Source organism: Poecile atricapillus, chromosome 13 (genome assembly GCF_030490865.1).
Source record: "Poecile atricapillus isolate bPoeAtr1 chromosome 13, bPoeAtr1.hap1, whole genome shotgun sequence".
NCBI classification, from domain to species: Eukaryota; Metazoa; Chordata; class Aves; order Passeriformes; family Paridae; genus Poecile; species Poecile atricapillus.
Window position 1 is genome coordinate 15,023,780 of NC_081261.1, and position 23,256 is coordinate 15,047,035.

At 54.0% G+C, this 23,256-nt stretch overlaps 3 protein-coding genes across 6 annotated transcripts; 1 reads left to right on the forward strand and 2 right to left on the reverse strand.

The window, feature by feature from the left end:
• The first annotated feature begins 855 nt into the window (after positions 1 to 855).
• Positions 856 to 10,945, forward strand: DND1 (DND microRNA-mediated repression inhibitor 1). Of its 4 annotated transcripts, none has more exons than XM_058848999.1 (6): positions 856 to 873; positions 3,035 to 3,100; positions 4,703 to 4,799; positions 7,933 to 8,050; positions 8,126 to 8,587; positions 9,151 to 10,945. In XM_058848999.1, exons 3-6 carry the CDS (start codon positions 4,788 to 4,790, stop codon positions 9,603 to 9,605), a joined length of 1,047 nt encoding a protein of 348 aa, XP_058704982.1. In that variant the 5' UTR covers positions 856 to 873; positions 3,035 to 3,100; positions 4,703 to 4,787; the 3' UTR covers positions 9,606 to 10,945. The 4 variants fall into 4 exon arrangements, with proteins under 4 accessions (XP_058704982.1, XP_058704979.1, XP_058704981.1 ...); XM_058848998.1 differs by lacking the exon at positions 856 to 873 and adding an exon at positions 6,330 to 6,392 and having other exon boundaries at positions 2,817 to 3,100; positions 9,151 to 10,942; XM_058848997.1 differs by lacking the exon at positions 856 to 873 and having other exon boundaries at positions 2,818 to 3,100; positions 9,151 to 9,549; positions 9,782 to 10,937.
• Positions 10,946 to 11,515: 570 nt separating this feature from the next.
• On the reverse strand, positions 11,516 to 14,004 carry WDR55 (WD repeat domain 55). The gene is made up of 8 exons (XM_058849000.1): positions 13,961 to 14,004; positions 13,741 to 13,892; positions 13,527 to 13,627; positions 13,372 to 13,459; positions 13,052 to 13,231; positions 12,863 to 12,962; positions 12,592 to 12,761; positions 11,516 to 12,234 (listed from the first exon to the last, which is right to left on the reverse strand). The coding sequence occupies exons 1-8, from the start codon at positions 13,979 to 13,981 to the stop codon at positions 11,907 to 11,909; spliced, it is 1,140 nt and encodes a 379-aa protein (XP_058704983.1). The 5' UTR covers positions 13,982 to 14,004; the 3' UTR covers positions 11,516 to 11,906.
• Positions 14,005 to 14,911: 907 nt separating this feature from the next.
• IK (IK cytokine) lies at positions 14,912 to 23,167 on the reverse strand. The gene is made up of 20 exons (XM_058848530.1): positions 23,065 to 23,167; positions 22,412 to 22,478; positions 21,976 to 22,068; positions 21,512 to 21,571; positions 20,840 to 21,007; positions 20,642 to 20,756; positions 20,366 to 20,436; positions 20,210 to 20,256; positions 19,835 to 19,998; positions 19,608 to 19,716; positions 19,164 to 19,203; positions 18,558 to 18,777; positions 18,332 to 18,350; positions 17,780 to 17,858; positions 17,443 to 17,523; positions 16,851 to 16,908; positions 16,386 to 16,474; positions 15,972 to 16,080; positions 15,311 to 15,345; positions 14,912 to 15,140 (listed from the first exon to the last, which is right to left on the reverse strand). Exons 1-20 carry the CDS (start codon positions 23,078 to 23,080, stop codon positions 15,113 to 15,115), a joined length of 1,668 nt encoding a protein of 555 aa, XP_058704513.1. The 5' UTR covers positions 23,081 to 23,167; the 3' UTR covers positions 14,912 to 15,112.
• Positions 23,168 to 23,256: the final 89 nt, after the last annotated feature.

The following is a 23,256-nucleotide window of genomic DNA, read 5'->3' on the forward strand; positions in this document are numbered from 1 at the left end:
TTCTTCTTTTCTATGTTCCTATTTGTCCCCGACCTTAAACTCCACCCCAGCTCTGCCCCACAAAAGCCACCACCCTGCCTCTGTTCTGCATTCTCTGTCTCTTGAGTTTAAGCTGAGTTTGTTCCTGTGTTGAATAATTGGTTTCTGGAGATTAACCAAGCAGAGACCCGTCCCACTGAGTCCCATGTTGGTCACCAGAATCCAGAACCTCCCTGGACTTGATCCTGCAGCTGCAGAATGCAGCACTGTAGAGTGCAGCTGGACTCTAGCCAGAAAACCAAAGAGAATCAAATATCTACTAAAGTCCTGTAAAAAATAAGGCAAGTACTTAGAGATATTCTAGCAAGAGAAGTTTGCTTGGTTTTCATGTTTTATTCCACTCTGTTTGGGTCATAAGTGACATAATGTGTCTGCTTAGTCCAGAAATGCTGCAAACAAATGCAGAGAGCACTTAGGAGACCTCTACTGAGGAAAGACTGAAAAAAGTGTTTGCTTAAGTCTGAGAAAGGGAAGGAAAAAAGGAGATAAACTTTGTGATTTTGGGTGATAGCAGTCAGTTATTCTCATAATCTGTGAAGGACTCTGCTACCAAGAAAAGCTGCTGCAGGTTTGAGAAGGAGGAATTGGGGACAGAAGAACTCTCCTCCAGTATTTGCGCTGCTCAGTGCAGTTCAGCAGATCAGTTCAGGAGCTGCTAAACAGGATCAGCTGTACTGTGACACAAAAGGGGCAAAAAGAACACGTGGGAATGATGTTCTGTTTTGGACACGACCCTTCTGTACTAACTGTGTCTTCCAGGTACAGAACTCTGCCAGTGAACACACCAGTTTTGGACCTGAGGTCACCAGTTTGACAGAGACATTGGAGCTTAAGGTAAAGCTGAAGCAAGTTAAAAACACCCTTTAGTCTGGGCTAACTGCTCAGACCCTTTCCACCTGTGTTGTCAAAAAGCACAGATTTCCTCCCCCAGCTCCAGGCCAGCCCTCTGCCCAGGGGAGCTGCCAAGCCCTTGGCTCTGCAAGGCTCCAGTTACCCCCAAGGTTTTTCCCCACCTGCCCAGCTCCCTTTTGCTTTAACAGCTCCTGCTCTGGCTCCCACCCGATCCCTGTCCCCTCTGCACCACTGCAGGACTGGGCTGTGCTGGGAACCCTCCCAGCTCGACTGGAAACCAGAGTCTGTGGGAGCTGCTGTCCCTGGATGGAGCTGGAGCCTGAGGAATTCCCATTCAGTGCTTCCATAACAGGCTCTCCATTTGCTTTGCCTTCTTTTGGGTTTTGGTATGGTGTGGTTTGGGGGTTTTGGTACAGGTTTATTAAAAAAACCAAAAATTATTTTCTATCAGCAATGATGCCAGAACAAAAGTTATGTTTTTTGTTTCATTTAAGCTTTTTAAACAGCAGTATTTCAAGTCTATCTAACTATTCTGACAGCTAAAGATATGATTTTATTTTTTTTTTAACTCAACCCATTTTTCTATTTTAATCAAATCAACTATTGACACCCATAAACAGTTTATTGGCTCTGAGTTTCTAAGTGATTTCCTTTTATTCAGTCAGGCAATGTTTGCTAACCTAAACAATGCTACTTTGTAACTTTAATTCTATAGAAACTTGCAGAGTTTATACTGTAAACTGGTTGCCAACATGGGATTTGAGTCGTTGAAGTTGAAATGTTCCTGTCCATCCACAAACTCAGAATTGGATTCTGATCCTAATATATTTCCAATTCTCTAAATATATCATCAGCTTGCTGACCAGTGAGAAAAGCACTTGTGATTTTGCAATGCTGTGAAAAACAAAAACTTCTACAACTTTTCCACTAACATATATTCATTTCAGACCTTCTCAGGATAAGATTTTGTCAATCCTGAAAGTTTTCAAGAGTGAATTTCACAGACCAGAAAATACACAGGTGACTTGAAGAAAAATGCTGCTAGCCACCATCATCTTGTGTATAGTTTTGTTTTTAATGTCAGTTTTGTTTTCAATCTCTTTATGTTCCTCTCTATGACTGCCTTAGAGTTTCCAAAGAGCTGAATTGTTGAACACCCCTTGCTTTTCAACTTTTCATTGTTATCTTCAAAATACAGTGTATTCATAAGAGGCTTTTTTTTTTCCTTATAAAGAAGAATTTTGCATATATTTTAAGTTGTACACATGTATTGTACTATGAGTGGACTTAAGACAATTCCTTTTATCCCCTGGCTCATTATGAAGGAGAGCCAGCACAGGTCAAAAGTCCATTGGAGCAGTCCTGATCTGTCAGGGCTTTTCTCTGAGATGTGGATTAAATTAACAGCAGAGTAGGATCTCACCTCGATTGTACTTTCTATTCACATAAGAGAATACCTGCAGCTGCTGTTTTTCAGAAAAATGTCAGAGGATTAAAATGGATAAAAAATATATTAATGTTTTTCTCTTTTATCGCCATCCAACAAATAAAATTTGAGAGTGTGTAGGAGAGAAAATTCAGTCTCATTTTGCCATCTAGTGGCAACACTTGCCTTGCTGCGATGCATTTCAGAAAAGCAAGTTGATGTTAGCTAGAGGTGGGTATGAGTTACTAATTCTTTGGAAAAATCAGTCATTTTTCTACTTAAAATATTAAGCCTAGTTACATTTTATAGCAGCACTGCACAAATAGGCACATTGCTAAAGTGAATTTCCATTTGCAGGTACTTAGGTGAGCAGAACCTATTTCATTAATCCAGTGTCTTTATGAATCTGGCTCACTAGTGACTTTTTTACCTTGGATATGAATCATTAACTTCCCTTTCTACTTGCTCTTGGATTTTTACCAAGACAATGGTACAACCAAGCAGTTTAGAAATATAAAGGACAGCTCAAGGCAGACTGGCTGGACAAGTTATTTCTTCCTTCCTAAGGAGAAAATCCAAAACATTTTACATTTTAACTTTTTTTTTTCTTTTTAATCATTATAATTTTGTATTAAATTTCTGTTTATTTGCTATGATTTTTTGTGTGTGTCTGTATTTCAAGGTTTTTAGTAATATTTCTTTTTCCTCTTCCCACAGTTTGGTGAGATACTGCTCATTATCTGGACCTGCAAGATCATATGCTTTTGGGACCTTAGGGAATAAGTGAGTACAGCCTGGCAAGTGACAATGCTGTGGAGGGTTTGAATAATTCTTTGGGGTCTGGACCAGGGGGGCTGCATTCTTCTGTGCCAGAAGTGCTGAGCTGCCACAGCAGGAGTAACCTGAGTCCTTGTTAATAGATCCATTGGGGAGCATTAGAGGTGAAATGATACTGAATGAGAAGTGTTTGTAAATAAAAATATGTAGGGTCTATTTCAGAACCATTTAGAAGCAGTGGAAAGCAGAGATGTAGCCATTCAGTTATTATCTATAGTAATGCAACAATATAAAAGCATAGGAATAACAGGTAAGAAAATGTATTAGAAAGAAGAGGGAAGGGTAAGAGTAGAAAGATCTCACCACCCATGGATGCAGTAACTAGACTTGACTGAAGAGACTTGATTATTCCAATTTTGAAGTCTGGTGGTCTGAGTGATGGTCACAGTCTTGGTCCATCAGGGGTGGGGGAAAGCCCAAGAAACACCAGTGTCAGTGGGTTAATACACATTTAGATTTAGACACAACACGTGGCTACCTCCCCTGGGGAGGGGAATTTTGCACTGTCTGAAGGGTCTTTGATGCTTTATGACCCCTTTAAATCATGACCCTGCCTCTCACTTGAGCAAAGTTGAGCCAGTTATTCCCCATCAGAAGGGATAAAAGCCCTCAGTCCCAAGTGGGTGAATGTCCCATGTGAATGTCACCCTTCTTTGGGGCAGGGGGAGGACACTGGCATGAAAACAAGCACCATGGTCTGTCTGGCCTTCTCCCTCATCTGGCTCAAACCCCAGAGCCTCTGGTGGTGGGTGTGCACCCCCTCTGTCCCATGCAGATCAGGTTTTGAGCCACCAGAAGAACCAAATACATTGGTTTTATCTACAGGATGGTGTGAAGACAAGTCAAAGGTTAAAACCAAGCAAAAGAACATATAAACTCAAAGGAAAGTGTGAATATGTAGAAACTTTTATGAATATGCATGTACCCCTGAAATGTAATAGTATATAAAAAACGTTGTTTAAGCTAAGGGTGTGCTTCTGGCAGATAGCCAATGTCAGGAAAATTAATCCACAAACACCAGAGGTTTATGTCCAAAAAGGAAACAGAGGAGTCCTTTTACTTTATTCGAATAAAGGGAGAGGCCCCTGGGGTCTCTCAGATTTTTGGAGGATGAAGCCTCCTTTTTATCCCAATTTCCCGGGATATGGGAAACGAGGGAAATGCTGGCATTTCCCTCTTTCCCCGTTGGATGAGGTATTTGAGAGGTCCAGACTTCCCGGAATGCCTGATACCTGAGATTCCCCTCTAATGTATAACCCTCCCTTTTAATTTTTAATTCTTATGGAATTTACGGGTTTTTCCCCATTTTTTCTTTAATCTTTCAATATCCAATTTCATTTATCAGCAATCCTACAGTCTGTTTATAAAGGCAAGTATTTTTTTTCCATTTTCCCATTGATTATCTCTCAGTGCTAGTTTTATCTACTAGCAGACCCACGGCTTGTTTGTAAAGACAAACCCATCATTCCTCTCACCAAGCACCCCAGCGCTGCATTTTACCCCTTAGTAAAACTTTAAAATTGTAAAAGTGAGCTTTGTTTTCCGCAGTCCGGGGTGGAGCGGGGCGGGGGGCGGAGCTGCCTTTTCCCCTGGCCGGCCCGAGGGAAGGGCAGAGATCTGCGGAGCGGCGCCGATGGAGCGGCAGGTGAGCGCTGTGGGGACGCGGGGCAGCCCCGGCCGGAGCAGCGGAGCCTGGAGCCGTGCTCCCCTCAGGGAGGCCTTTCCCGGGGGCAGCGGAGCAGCCACGGCCCCGGCTGGGAGCACAGGCAGGGCTGGCAGCTCCGCCGGGCTCCCCGGGGCCGGGGGTGCGGGGAACCCCCGCTCGCAGCACCGGGAACTGCGCTGAGAGCCGGCTCCTGCCTCTCCTCACAGCCCGGGCACCCCGGGGCCGCTTCCCTGGGCTGGGACCCATCGCGGAGCCACGGGGCCGGGCCACGAGGCTCTGAGGAGGGAATGGGGCTGGTCTTCTATCCCGCTTTGTGCTTCCCGCGCTCATCACAACTTGGTTTTTAGTCTTCGTGAAAGATGAAACTCCTTGGAGGTGGAGATGCCATCTGTTGGCATTCACTATTAGCTGGAGAACTTTTTACCTCGGTCCTTTCCCGTTGAGGTATCTGATAAGAACCATTGGCTAGCTCCTAATGCTGATTAGGACGGTCCTAATGGATCTTTCAATTGGTACAAATCATTTGTTACCGAGTTTCTTTCGTTTGCTAGGACTCCAGCATCCATACATGGTGCTCCCAATTCTGTCCCCAGCACAGCTCCTCCTGTCCCCGTGATGGTTTTGGATGGATCAGGGTCTGGCCGTGCAGCCCTGCCCGCCACCGTGCACTGGACAGAAATGACAGCTTTCATTGCAGAGATACTGACCTGCATTGTTAACTCCACTGCTTTGAGAATCGCTTAAATAAATTAAATAGCACCTGTTTGGGCCGGTATATTTGATGGCATAGCGTCCAGTTTTAGAAATTTGTGGAGATAAGATTTCACCGGTCTTATCAGGAGCCTGGGAGGTAGTGAAATGCATTGTGAGGTTTCAATTCGTTTTTGTCGTGCCAGTATGTATTATTCACAGTTGTGGATATATCTCCACTAAAACTTGCCTTTCATATTTTGTGTCAATATTGGAAGCTGAGTAAATAAATTTCTGCCTTCTTGGTTGAAAGTTGTGCTTCACATATTACGGTTATATTTTCCTCTGCCAAATTCATGCTGATTGGCTGAGCTCCTAAATTTGTACAATTATGGCTTATTCGTTAACAATGGTCATTGAAATGCACAATTACATTTTACAGCCATTACCACAGTGACCATTAGAGATGGAAAACTTAAAGGTTCCCATCCAGTGGGTCAGGTTTGGTGATTTATGTCTGATTCATTCTGGTGCTGATTGCTTCAGTGAGGAGAATAAGCAGTCCTTCAATGGATAACTTGATATTTAGTGGAAATAGTGATGGCATAATTTTCTGAAAAAGTAAAATAATACAAGTCTTGGTGGGGTTTGTTATTATCCCACTAAAACCAGGAAAAAGCTACCTTGCACTAAATCTGTTTTTTTCTCCACTGCTATCCTTAGTTTCCGAAGTGTGCCCGGAGAACCAGTTAGTTTTAAATTAAATTAAATTTAAATTAAATTAAAATAGGTAATTTTGTGTTACTTATACTGGAACAGGTGGTCCTGATTGTAAAGTGTCACATGTTCCCCCTGAATGGAAGGTGAATCACCTCACTCAGGGTTTGCATCAAGTGCTCGCGCAGGACACAGACAATATTTAACCAGTGTAAAGTACTCTGAGTATCCCTGGCTGTGTGTATGGCTTTTCTATAGGCCATTAGCTCATGCTTCCATTTGACTGGGGCAATTTGGGGTGTGGAAAACCCACTGAATTCTGCCTTCCTGGCCCATTTGTACCTATTCTATGGAATATATGAGCTCCTTTCACTGCTCAGACTAGAGGTGATTTTCCCATTCAGAAGATCTCTGTTCTGTCTCCTGAAATGCAGTTGAACTAAACAATGAAAATACCATTGCTCAGGGCCAATTTGAAGCAAATTGGTAAAACCCCATCCTGCTGTAACCGGATCGTGGGGGTGTACTGCTCCTGTTGGAAATGATACAGCTTTTAAATTTTTTTATTAACTTTAGTCAGGGGTTTCTTTCATCATTGCCCCGGGGGAGGAGAACGGCAATTTCTGGAATTCTTGAAAATCACTCTTGATTATATAATTCTTTCCACTTCTGTTTTCTTGATGGACGACCTGTAAATCCTAGTTCTAGGGAACGGTTAATTAGTCTGACATTACATGTAGGATTCTTGGTATCACCATGAAAATTACTCCATTCCACATCTCACTAATATGGGTGATTTCCACGGAGATACCAAAAATCCATGCAATTAGTGTTGCTCAGGTGGGGATTTCCCTGTGTTCTAAAATTTCAGTAACACTCCTGGCCAATTGTTCGTTAAAGGCCATGCCTTTTCTAATTTCATCTCATTTTGTACCAAGACGGAGGATTTGGCCAGTCTTCAGGAGATGAAGTAAATTTTCTGATCTGCACAATGTCAGGAGCACTTGGAGCCCAAATAAGCATTAGCTAAGCTTTCTCCTCCAACTTCTGTTTTCCTTTGTCCTCCTGTAACTGTCCCAGCTACTGTTCTGTTTTCAAGGACAGTAACAACTCAGCTGCTTTCCAGTTGTCAGTTCTTGTTACTCTTTAATATTATATTTACTGGCAGGCAACCTTCCACTACGCCAGGTTGCTCCAACCCCCTCCAACCTGGCCTTGAACACTTCCAGGGATGGGGCAGCCACAGCTTCTCTGGGCAACCTCTGCCAATACCTCTCCAGCTTCACAGGGATGATTTTCTTCCCAATATTCAATGTAACCCACTGCCTATAAAGCTGTCATGAGGTAATGGGTCACCTTGGCTCTGTGCTCCAGCTCCCTCTTGTGGCACCAGGCAGCTGCTGCCTGTGCTTTGGCTTTCCAAGCCTTGCAGGGCTGTAGGAAACTTGAAAAAGAGTTGTTGACTTTGGGCTCTAACAAAGTTGCTGGACTTAGAGTCAAGTCAGGTGGAGCAGGCTCAGACAGTCCTTGGGATGGGAGTGCCAGGAAGCTCCTCAGGTTCCCTGAGAGCAGAGGGGTTCCTGTGCCCCTCCACAATGCTGCCTGGCAGCGGATCTGGCAGTTCCCTCATGGGGTTGGGATGCTCCCAGCTGGGAGGCTGAAAGCTCTTTGCTCACACAATCACCGCCGTCATCTCCTCCTTCAGATGTGGAGCAGCGGAATCAACGAGGCCGGTAAGATGGCCCTGCTGGCCTGGGAGAAGGAGACTGGCATCGAGCTGGTGCAGATCAACGGGCAGAGGCACTACGGAGGGCCCCCACCAGGTAGGTCAGGAGAGCAGCTCGGCCGCGGCGCCCCGGCAGCGCGGCGGGGCTCGCCACGTCCCCGTGTCCCCGCAGGCTGGGTGGGCGGCCCGCCGCCGGTCGGCACCGAGGTGTACATTGCCAGGCTGCCGCAGGACGTCTACGAGAACACCCTGATCCCGCTCTTCGAGAGCGTGGGGAAGCTCTACGAGTTCCGCCTCATGCTGACCTTCAGCGGGCTCAACCGCGGCTTCGCCTACGCCAGGTACGCGTCCTGGCAGTGCGCCCGCAGCGCCATCGCCACCTTCCACCGCTTCCAGCTGCGCGAGGGCTGTGCCATCACGGTGTGCTGGAGCACGCAGAAGCGTGAGCTCCTCATGAAGGGCCTGGCTGCATCGGTGAGCCAGCAGGAGCTGGAGGCCAGGCTGCAGGGGGTCACTGAGGGGATCTGCAGTGTCACCCTGTACACCGGCCCCCGCCAGAGACAGGCCAAGCTCGCTGTGCTGAAGTACAGGTCGCACAAGGCTGCTGCCCAGGCCAAGAAAGTCCTAATGGAAGGTGAGTGGTGCTGAGGGATGCTGCTGGTCTTCCTGGTGTCTTGCACCTCCAGGCTTGGCTGAAAGGTGACTTCAGCCTTGAGACACCCCTTGCTCTCCCTGTGTCCTGTGTGATGCCAGCTGCCCTTAGTGCAGTTGATTTCCAGCAGTCCTATTGGTGGTGGGATGAAGGGGCTGCTGGAGGTTTCCAGGAAGCTGCCTAGTCAGAGCAGGAGCATCACCAGTACCAGTTCAGGGCATCCAGAACATTAACCAAGTTATTAAACCTTTCCTGAGCTGCCCCACCCCTCAGTGGCCCTTAAACTCACCTGATGTAGCTGCTCAGTCCCTCTGAGCCCCATCCCATGATTGCAATGCCCTGATGGGACACGCTTGCCAGACATCCAACTGGGACCTCCAGAGTCCTGGTTTGTACCCATTCATGCCCCAGCTGAGAGGAGCATTTGGCTTTGGTATCTGTTCACCTTGGCCCGAAATTCGAGCTGCCCCTAAAATCCTGGAGATCACTGTAAGGGATGGGATGCAATGGGATGGAATGGTGCTGGAGCATCTCCTGTCTCCTAGGGAACTTGAGGCTTGGGGAAGCAGGGATGAAGGTGGACTGGCTGGACCCCCGACTGAAGCAGAAGCTGCAGCTCTGTGAGGAGGAGCCATCGTCCAGCTGGGTGCAGGGAGACAAGAGCCTGGAAGTGCCCAGGCTGACAGCCCTGCCTCTGTCGCTGCAGAACGTGCTGGAACACCTGAACATGGTGTGCTGGAAGCATCGCCTGAGGACACCCCTGTTCATCATCAGGTGTGTCCAGGTGAACCCCAACGGGTGGCAGCAGTTCTGGTACCAGGTGGTGATCCCGGATTACCACGTGTCCGTCAGTGGCTTCACTTGGGTCTTGCCAGACAGGCAGGGCCAGAGTGAGCATGAGAAGGCCAAGATGGCAGCAGCCCTGCACACTCTCAAGGTGTTAGGTGAGTCCTTGGTAAGTCCTTGCATAGACAACTCCTTGTCTTTCCCAAAGTCTTGAAGAGTCTCCTGGGGATTGGAGCTGTGGCACTTCTGGGGCAGGGAGGGACCCAAGCTGGCAGGCAGGCCTGAAACACTGTCACCTCAGAGCTGTGGGGGGGATTCCTGTTTGGAAGCACAGGATGCAAGAGGGAGGGGGTTTGGGGGCAGAGCCTGACGCTTCCCTCTCCACTGCAGGGTGCCAGCTGACCTAGGCAACTGCTCTGCCGGAGCCACGATTGAGCCTGAGCCCTGCTGGGGTCCTGGCCCTGTTCCAGCTTCCCTTCAGGTTGTTTGCATCGGTTTGCAATGGCTGCTGTCCTCGTTCCTGGGCAGCCCTTGAGTTGGTTCAAGTTTTGGGTTGTTGGTTTTTCTGCCAAGTTTGGCTTCTGTTAAGCTGGTTTGTGTTGCGTTGGAGGGGCAGATCCTGGAGAAGCAGCAGCTCTGGGAGGGGCTGCCAGCACTGGATGCCAGTGTGATGGAGGGAATTCCTCCACTGGCACGCCTGGTTCCTGAGGAACAGCCTCAGGGGAGGATAAGGCCACACACAGGGAGTGTCCCAGTGGTCTGGAGGAGCTGCTGTGTGGCGAGAGGAGTGCCTGTAACCTGTTTGCATAGTGAGGAAGCAGCTGTCCATGAATGTCCAAGCAGTGTTGCCAGCTGTCCATGAATGATTCCTCAGGAGTGGGAAGTCAGGTCACATGTTCTTTTGAGATTAAAGAGTTCTGGAAAGCACCGGCTGTGTCACATCGTCTTTTCCTCCTATATCCTCAGCTCCCTGACTGTCAAGTGCATCTCGGTGCTCTCCCCACACACCAGGAAAGGCAATTGGAAGGGACAGGGTGGGATTTGGTGCCTTCAGAGCCTGGTAGGCCCATTGTGTGGGAAGCAGCATTCCCTGGCATCTTGATCTTTGTTGTCTTCTACTCACTGGGCTCTTTCTCAGCAGCTTTTGATACCCCTCAGGCTCTCTGAGTGCTTTCTCATGTCCTCTCCAGTGAACCTCTGTGACATCCGGTAACACCTTGCTGGTGGTTAGTAACACCTTGTTGGCGGTTAGGGTTTTTCCTTTTGTTTCTCTCTGTCTTGGGGAATTTTCCCCCATTTTTGTTGCTAAAGAACAATAAGCACTCCAAGGGAGGCTGCTGCCTTCCTTAGCAGACACCCATCTTTCAAACCAAGACACCCTTATATGCTCTCCAGGGACTCCAGGTGTCTCTCAGCTCCAGGAATGCCTCTGGCCATGTCCCAGCAGGTGCAGCATGAACCCCTGGGCCAGCAGCACCTGGGGGCTGCAGTTGGTGCTCCAAGGGGTCCCAGGCAGTGCTGGGAATCAGCTGAGGGATGTGAGTCACAGCCAGGAGTAGAAATCCTGGCAGAACTGCACCAGATCCTCCCTGCAGCCGCTGCCCACTCTGCTCATCCCCAGGGAGGAACCTATCCCAGGAGGGATCCCTGCCCCTCTCCCCCTCATGGCACACTGTCATGCACATCTGGACCCACCAAGTCCTTCTAGCAGCACCCAAATCCCATCCCTCTTCCTTTTGGAGATCCCCAGGATCCTCCAAGAGCCTTTTGGTACACACTTTTAAGTTCTTTTTTGTATTCCCTGGAAGTCTGTCTGTCCCTCTTGGGGCACACCAGGAGTCCTTCCCTCGTGAGGATGAGCCAAACCATCAGCACAAGGCACTGGGAAATGAAAGGCACTGGGTTTATTTCTAACAGAGCTTAAGTCTTAATTAACAGAGTAATTGACCTGCTGGGCCAGCAGGGCAGGAAAGCAATGGATCTGTGTGGCCTGGCCAGGCACCCCCGGACCCCATGTGAGGGGGTGCCCTCACTCCTCCTGAGAAATGTCCTGTCTCCCTCCACCCCAGGAACCCCAAAGACACCAGCAAACCCCAGCATTACCCCCTGCCCTCCCAGTGCTGCACCCCCACCGCAGCCCCCCAGCTAGAGGGTGAGGGTTACATGCCCCCATCTCAGAGCCACTCCCCATCCATCACGGACCCCAGTCAGGGACCCTTCCCAGTCCCTCCCCAACCCCAGCCTGTGTCCCCATGCCGGGGCCACCCCCGGCTCCTCCGAGCCGCCATAACCTCGGACCCGCGCGCAGCCCAGCTTGAGTGGCAGCCTCAGGAGCCAATCAGAACGCCAGAGTCCTGCCCAGCGGTGCCACTCGCATTCCACTGAGGCCACGCCCCGTAGGCGGGCACTCCCAGGAGCCGCGGCTCTGATTGGCCGCGGCCCGCGCGCAGCGGCTCAGAGCTCCGCCCCCGCGCCGGCAGCGCTGAGGGGGCGGCCCCCGGCCCCGCGCGGCCGCTCAGTCGCTGTCGCTGTCGCTGCTGTCACCGCCCTCCCCCACCGCCGCCTCCGCCTCGGCCTCGTCCCGCAGGTCAGCGAAGAAATCCTCCCCGCTGCCCAGAGCCTTGCTGCTGAGGGCGCGCAGCGGCCCGCCCTTCTTCTTCTTCCGGCGGTAATCATCGACCACCATGGACCCGAGCGCCGACACGTCCCAGAACTTCACCTTCTGGTCGTGGCCGCTGCTGGCCAGGAGCTTCCCGTCCGCGGCCACGGCCAGCTGCTCGATGGGCTCGCCCAGGTGCTGCCCCACGCAGCCCAGCACGCGGTTCGGCAGCACGTTCACCGCCCTGGGCACGGCATGGGGCACTGAGGGCCCTGCAGCACCCGGGGACGCCGTCTGCCCTCCTGTCCTGTGTGCTGGGCAAGGCTGATCCTGTCCCACACCCTCCTCATTCCATCCCTTCCGCATCCCACACCTCCCCATTCCTCTCCATCCCATCCTCCACAATCCCCATCTCACCCCATCCCACCCCACCTCCAGCCCACTCTTCTCCCCTTTCTACCCCACAACCCTTCCCTCCCTATCCCATCTCACCCCCCACAATCGTTCCTGATCCCATGCCCTTCCATCTCTCTCCACTCCCCCTCACCCCACCCCACCCCACCCCACAGCTCCCCATCCCTCCCCACGGCGCTCCCCTGACCTGATGACTCCATCCAGGGACCCCACGCACACGATGCTGTCTGTGATGGGCACCATGCAGTCAATGGTCTCTGCCCTGAGCGCAAAGCGGTCGCTGGCGGCCCCGAAGCCGTCCCAGTTGAAGAGGTAGATGGTGCCTTCACTGGAGCCACACGCCACCTTCCTCCCCCTCTAGGCACGAGAGAGGGCAGTGAGGCAGAGGCAGAACAAAAAACTGGAAGCGAGGACAGAGGGCAGTGGGATCCTGCTCCACGTTGGGGAGCAGTGCCAACCTTCATCAGCACCACAGACGTCAGGTCCCCGTTCTGCGGCTCCGAGAGCAGCTCAAAGCGCCGTCTCTTCACGTTGAAGACGCCCAGGGTGCCATCACCACTGTGGGAAGGGACACGTGAGCACACAGCTCTCCAGCCACAAAGAGACACAAGGAGCCCAACCCCAAGACCATGAAACCCCTCCGGTACCAGGCTGTCAGTAGGATCTTCCCGTTGCTATCCACAGTCATGGCACTGATGTATTCCTCCTGCTGCCGTGCCTCCAGGATGGCACTGCCCTTGCGCAGGTCCCACACCTTCACTGCCCCGCCTTCGTCACCCGTGGCAAAGATGTGGTTGTCGATGGGCAGCACGCAGTTGAGGGCCGACCTGCACAGACCCCGGCCCCACACCCCCGCGGTCACTCGGGCTCTCCCTGCCAGGCCCAGGGCTGTGTGGCCCTGTCGCGGGAGGGAAGGGGACAATGCCCCAGCCGTTCTGCCCAGAATGAGCCGCCTGCATGGACTTACTCGTGGGCCTTGGGGAAGCGCGTTTCCAGCCGTCCCTCCTCCGCTGTCAGAATGTGGATGGCCTTATCCTTGGACACAGTGAAAAGCTCTGGAGAGCCGCGTTAGTGCCCCCCGCCCGGCGTGCCCCAGTGCCACCCCAGGTCCCCCGCACTCACTCTGCCCGTCCTGGGAGAACGCCACGTCCCGGCACGACTTGAGGTGATGTCCCGAGGACCAGAGCTGCCGGTTCTCCCCCTCGGTGCAGGAGTACGAGAACCTGCCAGCACGGGGAGTGCTCGCCGGGACCCGCGGGCGGCCGGGGAGCTCCGCCGCCGGTGCCCAGCGGGTGCCAGAGCCGGGACCCCCCTCCCCAGCCCCGGCCCCACTCACAGGTACACGTCGCCGTCCACGTCCCCCGCGGCCAGCAGCGGCCGCGCCGGGTGCAGCGCGATGGCGTTGGCCGTGGCCTCCAGACAAATGTCCTCGGGAGTGTCCCGCACTCGCGGCTCCCGCGCCGCCGGCTCCGGGGACTCCTGGGGCTCCTGAGGAGAGCGGGGCCGTGGGACCGGGGCCGGGGGCTCCGGCGTCCCGCAGCCCCACGCGTGCTCACCTCCTCCATGGCGGCCGCCATGGTGCCCTGCTGATTTACATGGCCACGCCCTCATTTACATAAACCACGCCCCTTTGTTTACATGGGGCCGCCCAGCCGCGTCTCCAGCGCTGCGGGCCCGGCCCGGCTCGGGGGACACCGGCTCGGGGTGGCACAGCCTCAGGGGACACCGGCTCGGGGAGCACCGGCTCCGGGAGCACCGGCTCGGGGAACACCGGCTCGGGGTGGCACAGCCTCAGGGGACACCGGCTCGGGGGACACCGGCTAGGGGTGGCACCGGCTCGGGGGACACCGGCTCGGGGGACACCGGCTAGGGGCTCCAGCCTGCAGGCGCCCATGGCCCCCTTTCACCACGTTGCTCCCCACCCACCTCATGTTTTCCTGTACTTTAGCGCTTCACCATTGGGAGCTCCACAGGCTCCTTAATTCGCACCACAGGGTCCTTAGTTCACACTGTCATCCCCTCTCTGTTCCCAGGGGAGGGGGCAGCCAGGGGCCAGGTAGCACTTCGGCCCCTTGCAGGGCCTGCAGGGCCCCCCCTAAAGACCCCAGCCCAGCCAGGGACCACCAGCAGCACCCCTGTCCGAGGGGCCAGCCCAGCTCCCTGCTGGCCCCATCACACACACCCAGAGCAGCCCTCTGCCAGCGCTCAGAGCAGCAGAGAATGCTCTTTCAGGTCACTGCACTTGCTGTACCCTACCCACGGTCCAATTTCTTCCCCTTGCCCTGTGGCACAGAATGGGATTATTGCTCCCAAATAGACTTGTCAATTTTATCCAGGGATGCTGCCCCCAGCCCAAAAGGCTCCCTCAATAAATACACTAAGCCATGGTTTGCCCTGTCAGCCCCAAGTATGCCTGCTAAGTAGAAGAGTCCTAGCCCCCCTGCTGCTTCAAAGAAGGCTAAAATGTGCCCAGGCACCTCCTCTCTGCACAAACAGATGTCCACACACAAATTTAATGTAATTTTATTAAGGCTACAACATTTACACAGCACAGGCTCTACAGCAAAGAACAGAGTGAGGGAAGAGCCCCCAGCCCTGAGCAGAGAGTGGATGGTGTGTGGGGCAAGGAGAGCACACCAGCACGCTCCAGGAAGGCAGCTCCCAACAGGCCAGGCTTCCAGGAGAGGGAGGAAAAAACATGGGAGCCATCAGTACTTGGGACGTTTCACCTCAACCCTGGAAGAGAGAGAGAGGGGCAGGAGAGTGGTGAGGATGCAGGGCAGGCAGCTCCACCACTCTCCCACCCACAGCTCAGCACTGACATCCACACTCTCACACCACAGAAGGTGGGGGGCCCCCAGTACGGCCCCAGAAGCTGAGCCACAAGCAGAGACTACTGTACTTACCCATCAGCCTCCAACTTCTTCCTCTTCTCGATGATCTGCAGAGAAAGCACAAAGTCCTATTACCCTCAGGGAATCTGGCTGCTCACAACTAGCAGAGGGGCTGGAGAATGCCAGATACACTGGGGAGAGCTGCAGCCAGGCCAGAGAGCTGATGTGAGCTACAGTTGGAGAAGCTTGGCCTCTTCACCCTTCGCTCCTTCTGGCCACCACAAATCATTTGTTCTCACCTTCCCCAGCCCGTCCCATACTGCTCACCCTGCCAGGACAAGCCCCAGCTCTGCCAGCTGGCACAAACAGGGAGCCACTAAACATGTCCTGTCCCCTCCAATCCCCTTTGGATGGCTCCAAACTAATGGTTTTGGACATGTTCATCTGCTGCACAGCCCAGAGCAAAAAGCCCCTGACTGGGGCTGCTCCCAGGACAACAGTTCCAAATAGAGCTCCAGACTCCGCTGCAATACTGAAGGCCCAAGTATTTGCCTGATACTCTTGCAAGGAGCAAATGCAGCTGGTAGGGCCAGCTCTGGTGCTCACACACACACACTGCCAATGGTTGGGAAGAGCCATGGCTGGGACAGCAAGGACAGGACTAGGGGGGAGCTGTCCTGAGCCACGCTGGCAGCTCCAGGCTCAGCAGCCCCCGCCCAGCTCGGGCACTCACCGCGCTGATCTTCTTCCACTGCCGGTCCAGCTCCGCCTTGTCGTTGGTCTCCTTGAAGCGGCGCGTCTTGCGCCCCTCAGACATCTTGATGCCGTACTGGAAGGCTGCCCTGGAGAAGGAGCAAGACATGGCTCAGCACCCACAGGGGATCCACAGCCTGCCAGAGGAAGGGACACATCTCCGCAGCCATGCTCCAGAGTTTGCCTGAGCCCCCAAAAGCAGCGCCTGGGCTGGAGTCCTCAAGAGTGACACTAAGAGCAAAAACAAACCACCAGGCCCAGGACCCACAGCTCCTCCTCAGGTTCTCACAGGGGAGCCCCCAGCTTGCTTTAAGCTGCCCCAGCATCCAGGCTTGGCCAGCACAGTCATCCCACCCAGAACCCTCACTTGGCCCTTCCTGAGGGCTACACTCACTTGGGCAGAGCCTCTTTGTTGTTCATGTACTCGCTGTACTCCTCCTGTGTGTCAAAGTCCCAGCGGCCCAGAGGCCCCTTCTTGTTACCCTGCAGGGAGAGAACAACTCAGAGCAGCTCCTCAGTTGCTGCTGGAAGGGCTTCTCACACAGCCCTGCACACCCAGCCACAAGGCTCCATCTCCCACCAGCCCCAGATCAATGGCCTTGGCTCCTTATCCCCTCCCCAAGAAGTTCCAGACAGATTTTGTGGAAGAAGTCAGAACAGAGTAGCATGCCTGCCAACATCTCTGGGTCAAGTGCTAGTGACACTTGTTTGCTCCCTGACACAACAGGGAAATGATCAGCAAACCCCAAAGCTCTCAGCTTGCTCAGCAGCTCCACTGCTGCTTCTTTCCCATGGGATCCTCACAGCTGGCACTGGTGTCTGCTTTGCTGGCTGCCCCTAAAGGCTGGTGCCAACATACCTGATCCATTTTGCTGTAGTCTACCTCTTCATCACTGTCCACAGCCATATCATCCATTCTGGGGAGAAAAAAATCAAGGAAAGGGTTCAGAGTGGGTCCATGAGATGGATCAGGACCTTGGAGCTGGTGGGAGTCATGTCTCGTGGCCTCAGACCAAACACACAGTTCCTGGACCAGAGGGGAGTAGCCCCAGCTGCAAGCCCTGCAGATGGACCTGTACCTACAGGGCATCCAAGGTTGGAAATGCTCCCAGGATGACTTTGCAGGCTAAAAAGATGTCCCTCTTCCACTGAGGGAGCCCAGAGCTTCACAACCACATGGATTAACAGGGAATGCAGCAGATTCCCAGGCACCTCAGCCTCCCCTTGGCTCTGAGGGGCAACAGGCTCCAGGCAGCCACTTACAGCAGAGAGCAGCTAGGAAGAGCCTGAACCAAGGGCTTGGCATGGTTTTACCAGGCAGCTGTTCCCACAGACAAGGCCAGACCTGCTCTCCCAAGAAGTAGTGAGGCTGATGCTCAAATTCATGCTGCCAGAGAACAGCAGCCCCTCGGCACACCCTCTCCCACCCACAGCTCCCTGCTGCTCCTTACGTGGCAGGGTAGCACTCAGCATAGCTGTTGGACATGCCAAAGAAGTCTCCCAGCTGCTTCTTGTCTTCTGGCTTCTTCAAAGTGGCAGCAGTTAAGGAAAGCACCGCATGAGCTGAGCCTTACAGCTACAGGCTGGGCACAGCCAGCTGGAAAACCCCATCCTACCCCAACACAACTGAACTGGGGGGTGAAGCTTTTGTTTGGTGTATGAGAAGCAAGGCTTGGGCAGCATTTCCCTGCTACCAGGTGAGGCAGGACAGCCCCCCAGATGTGCCTGTGCCTGCAAGGGCAGCCCAGCCCCACAGCCAGCTCAGCTGGCACAGACAGTAAAGGATATGCCTCTGTTCCCTCCCAGCCAGCAGCTCCAGCAAACTTCTCATTGATGGACTTGATGAGCTCCTTGGCTGAGCCAGGTCCTGGGGTAGAGAAAGCAGCAGGTTAAATCTGGGGGTAAGAACAGCTCACTGCAGAACACTGGGGCTGGACAGACTCCCTTTGGGACACAGTAACAGACAGGACAAGCTGCACATGAGGTACGAGGGGAGGAGCAAACCAGTTTGGCACTGATGGGGTCAGCTTATCCCAGGAGACCTGGAATCTTACAATGGTTTGTGTTGGAAGGGATCTTGAAGCCTGTCTTGTTCCAACTCCCTGCCATAGGCAGGGACACCTTTCACTATCCTGGGTTTCTCCTAGCCCTGTCCAACCTGGCCTTGAACACTTCCTGGGATGGGGCAGCCACAATTTCTCTGGACAACCTCTGCCAGGTGCTCACCACCCTCACTGGGAAGAATTTCTCCTTAATATCTAATCTACATCTCTCCTTTTTTAGCTTAAAACCCTTCCCCCTTGTCCTATCCCTCCTAGGGACCCGCACCACTTGACTCACCTTTGTCGATGTCTGTGGGCTGCAAAGAGAAGGGAGAGACAGTGTCAATCACACAGAGCTGAACCACAAACCCAAACAGGCTGGTGCTGCCTCACTTGCTGAGGGACCAGCCCTGGGGCCAGGCAGAGCTCAGCAAGAGCTGACAATAACCAGAGATACCCAAAGCCCCCCAAGCCCACAAAGGGCAGAGCTCAGGTGGGACAGTCCTTCCCGAGCAGAGACTCACCTCATCATCAGCCTTGGGCTTCTCAAAGTAGCTGTGCCTCTTCTTCTCCTCCTCCCGCTCGCGGTCCCGCTCCCTGTCCCTCTCGCGCTCCCGGTCCCTGTCACGCTCTCGCTCCCGGTCTCGCTCCCGGTCCCGCTCTCTCTCCCGGTACCTCTCCCGTTCCTTGTCCCGTGGCATCTTGGCAGTGGAGGGCACATAATCCCCAATGTCTTCAAAGATGCTACAAGTGGAAAAGAGCCTGGAGTTACGTTGTGTTGCAGAAAGAGGCCAAAACCACCTCCTTGTGACCTGGAGCACACAGGACCAGCACCGAGAGCTAAGGACACCAGATATGGAAGTGGTTTCCACATCTGTCAGAGGTATCACTGCACTTCTGCTCCCTTCTGCTGCAGGACCTGAGTTGTGTGGTCCAGGGCAACAGTGAGCCCTCACCTGTCTCAAGCCTGATATCCAAACCAGAGCTTGCCTCCAGCCTTGTCCTATAAACCACAGGTCCAGCAGCTCCAAACTCAGCCCACTCTAAATGTGATCAAAAAAATGGCCAAAAAGGCATTCCCTAAGGGACAAAGCTTTGACCCCATAGCCTGAGGGCAGAGAGGCACTTACTTCATATCAGCCTCAGGAGGCTTCTTCTCATCCAGCTTCCCTGCAAAGAGAACAGCAGTGAGAGGCACATCATCCCCACTGCCCCCTGTGCTGCTCCTCTATCCCTGTCCGGGGATAGCTGCAGGAGTGGGAAGCCAGGACAATGTCACATCATACCCAGCACCCCCAGGAAGCCACTGTGTCCCTCCCCAAGAGGGGGCATTTTCCCAAGGAACTGGGCCTTCATCAGAAGAGCAGAGCACCACCAGGTACCCTCACAGCTCTAATTTCCCAGTAGCCTGTCCAGTGTGCTCCTGCCTTCAGGACACAGCGTTCAGGAAATCACTGTTCTCCAAGCCCACTGTCTCATGGCCCAGGGGAATACCACAAACCAAAACACATCCCATTCCCTTGGGATACGCTCCAAGCACTAAAATCCTATTACTTGGTTCCTTCAACTCCTACCTTTGTCTTTCTTCTTGAGCTTCTTGTTGCGGGTGCCTTGCCTGAGATAGGAGAGGATCTGCGTGAGCTTGCTGATGACGATGTCATTGGTGGTCAGCGTGGTCTGTGCCTGAAAGGGAAATCCACGAGGAAGCATCCTGCTCCCTTGACAGCAAATCCTCCCAGAAAAACCTGCTCTGGCCAATTCAGAGCAGGGAGGTGAAGCAGGCTGGAGGCCTGCTGGGTACCTCCATGGTGGGGCAGTCAGCCTTGCTGCGGATCAGCGTGGTGGGGATATCGGTGTCGGCGTATTCATCATCCAGATCTACCACGTAGGCCATCCTGCCTGGCAGGAACAGCTCGTTCCGCTCGTAGGTCTTGTTCTTGAACAGGATGCGGTAAATGTTGCGGCCTGGAGGGAAGGAAAAGTGTGGGAAAGCAGAGGACAAGGCCAAAGTGAAGCATGTTTAGTTCATCAGCAACACGAGAACACATTTCCTCCAGTCCTCAAATTCAGGACTCTCCCCCACCAATGGTTTCCACTCCTCCATTCACCCTCCAGGATTTCTCCCACTTTCACGGCACAGACAAGGTGGGGAATAGCCACATCCACACAGTCTTACCCAGCCGGGTCTTAAATTCAATTTTGTTCTCAGGATCTTCATCTTTCCTAAAGAGAAACAGAAACCAGAAGAATTAAAGCCAAGTGAATGGCTCCTCTGCATCCTCCTCCCTGGCAAGCAGCTGCACTCAGGAGTGTAAAATCCTCAATCACTCACTTAGCTTCTTTCTGGGGCTTCTCCATCATTTCCTCCTCTTCCTTCTCCTTGCTGGCAATCTCAGCCCGTACCTGGATGCAGAGTAAATCCACAAATTACTGGATTTAGCCCAAAACATGCCATTGCTGCCCATCTGGGAGCCCCATCAGATCCCCAGCCCTGCAGCAACCCTTCCCAGGAAGGGAAATCCATGCTGCCAAGACCAAGCAGTAACACCCAGCCCTGTGTCTGTGGGAGAGGACAGGGCAAGAGAAGCACGGTGATATCTGCACTCACCTTCTGCAAGAGCGCAAAGTCCAGACCCTTCACCAAGTGAGTGTGCTCCATGTCACCACCCAAGAACTTGGACTCCTGGATCAACTGTCTCCTCTTCTCCGCAGCAGATTTATCCCTGTGCAATGAGAAGGGAGCCAGGTAAGGGCCGGCCCCCCTGGATCAGCCTGGCGAGCCGAGCTCCCAGCACAGCCCACGTACGCCTCGGCCGTGGGCCCCACAGCCCTGTAGTTGGCAGTGGTGCTGATCAGCTCTGTCTCCTCGTAGTCCTTGTTCACTCCATCTCTCCTCTCCTTGGCTCGATCCCGGTACTTCTCGGCCAGTTCCCTCTCGCGCTCGATCTCCTGCTGCCGCAGCTTCGCGTAGTAACTGGGGGTGGAAAACAGCTCAGGGTTAAGAGTGACCTGTTCATGTTTCTGAGGTCAGGTAACAGCCCAAGGCCTCACACACACACATTCTGCTCCAAATCCCTTCCCCAAAATCACACTAGAGCACCATGGGACACAACAGGCCTGGGGGGAACTGCTGTACTGAGGCCAGTTAAGCTAAGCTCCATCCTCCCTTCCAAAGGGAAGGGGTCCAGTGCAGTCCTGCTGTGCAGACATGCCCCAAGCACACAGTGATCAGTGCAATGTGCTGCCCTGCTCTCCCAGACACCCACAGGGCCTCTCCTGCTCCTTCTGGAGGTGAAGCTTCAGCCCCATCCTACTGCTGCCCTCCCACAGCTGTTTCCACAAGCAGTGACGGTTCCTCAGCCTGAGCTCCTCCAAAGCTCTTAAATAATCTACTCAAGACCCTCTTTGGGAGCCCAAGAGATCAGAACTGGATGTGATGTATAATGACAAGTCCTGCTGCATCTCTTTCCCCACTTACCTTTTTTTCTTCCTCCTCCGAGCAGCTGGATCTTCATCCTCATTGTACTCCCGGGGCATCCTGGAAAAGGGTGTAAAACACATGTACAGTCTGCAGAGCCACGTGGGTGACAGGTGAACAGAACAGTCCCTCAGACACAGCAGGGCAATGAGGTGCTCAGAGATGGAACAGAACAGTCTCTCACCCTTAATTTCCCCCTAATTCCACACTGTCAACAGGGAGAGGAAAAGACTGATTTTCACTGAGACAAATCTGCCTCCTGCACAAAGTGTCTTAACAGCCATGAAGCCTCACTATTATTTACAACAGCCCTGACCCACCTGCTTCTCCACTTCCCACATTCAATGGCAAAAAGCCCTTGTAGACATTCCTCTACAGAGTGCAGGGGAGAGGGTCAGCTGGGCACAGAGCCCCAGAGGGACAGGGTGCATGGATTGTCCCATGTGAAACAGAGCCCTACTCACTCATGGTGGCGAGATTTGGAGGGTGGCGCAGATGTTGGCGCAGCCCGCGGGGTCATGAGAAGCTTCCTGAAGTCTTCATTGGTCAGCTTGGACCTACAAGGGAGGGAAGGAACAGAAATCATCATTCCCAAAGAGCGTTGGAGAAGGAGCAGGTCCTGTGTGACCGAGACAGGCAACGGGTGCCCGTGGAGGAGGCCCAAAGGCTGGAGTGCACCAGTGACTTCCAGCATCTCCATGGGAGCTCCGGAGAGGAGAGAGGAGAGAGGAGAGAGGAGAGAGGAGAGAGGAGAGAGGAGAGAGGAGAGAGGAGAGGAGAGGAGAGGAGAGGAGAGGAGAGGAGAGGAGAGGAGAGGAGAGGAGAGTGCCACAGGTGTGTGGCACAGGGGTGCCACAATGCTGCTCCAGTCCCACGCCAGGGCCCCAGCGCTGTACTCACTGGTGGAAGGAATGCGAGTCGTCCACATCGTGGCCATCGGGGGCCAGGGGGTTGGAGAACGGCTCATCTAGGGGACATGAGAGAGAGCTCAGACACTGCCTGCACAGCTTCACACCCTCCCAGAAACCACGAAGGGAACAGTGTCCGCCTGCAGCTCCGAGGTGGATCCCAGCCCGCTGTCACCCGGGCCGGCCCGGTCCCGGTGCCACTGCCAGATCCCCGCGGCTCTGTGCCTTCCGGGGGTGTCCCAGGGCCTCCCGTCCCGCACACCCCGGGACTGCCCCTGCATCCTCTCGGGAGCCCGAAACAAACACACTCCCGGTGTCAACCCCCGCCGCACCCGCGGAGCTCCTCAGCCCCGGGCTGCCGCCGGCTCCCGGCCCGCGAGGTGCCCTGGCCCGGCTCCGCGGGCTGTGGCCACACCCCGTCCCCCCTCAGAGCTGTCCCTCGCCCCGGGCCGGGGCTCCCCGGAGGATCCCCCGCTCCCCAGCGCAGCTTGGGCCTACACCGCCCCCCTCACCGGGCCGCTGCCACCCGCCCCGCCCCAAGCGCCGCGACAGCCCCCGCGCGGGCCAAGTGTCGCGGCCCGGGGGTGACCGGGAATGCCCCGTGCCCCGTGTCCCGTGTCCCGTGTCCCGTGTCCCCGAACTCACTGTCCCGGTCCGGCATCGCTGCGCTCCCAGCTCCGCTGCGCGGCCCTTCCGCTGAGCGCTGCCCTCCCAGCGCACCCCGCGCCGGGCGCTCCCATTGGCCAGTGTGGTCACCGCGAGCCCTCCCATTGGTGGGCGCAGGAACTGCGGGCGCTCCCATTGGCGGGTGTGATCACGGCGAGCGCTCTCATTGGT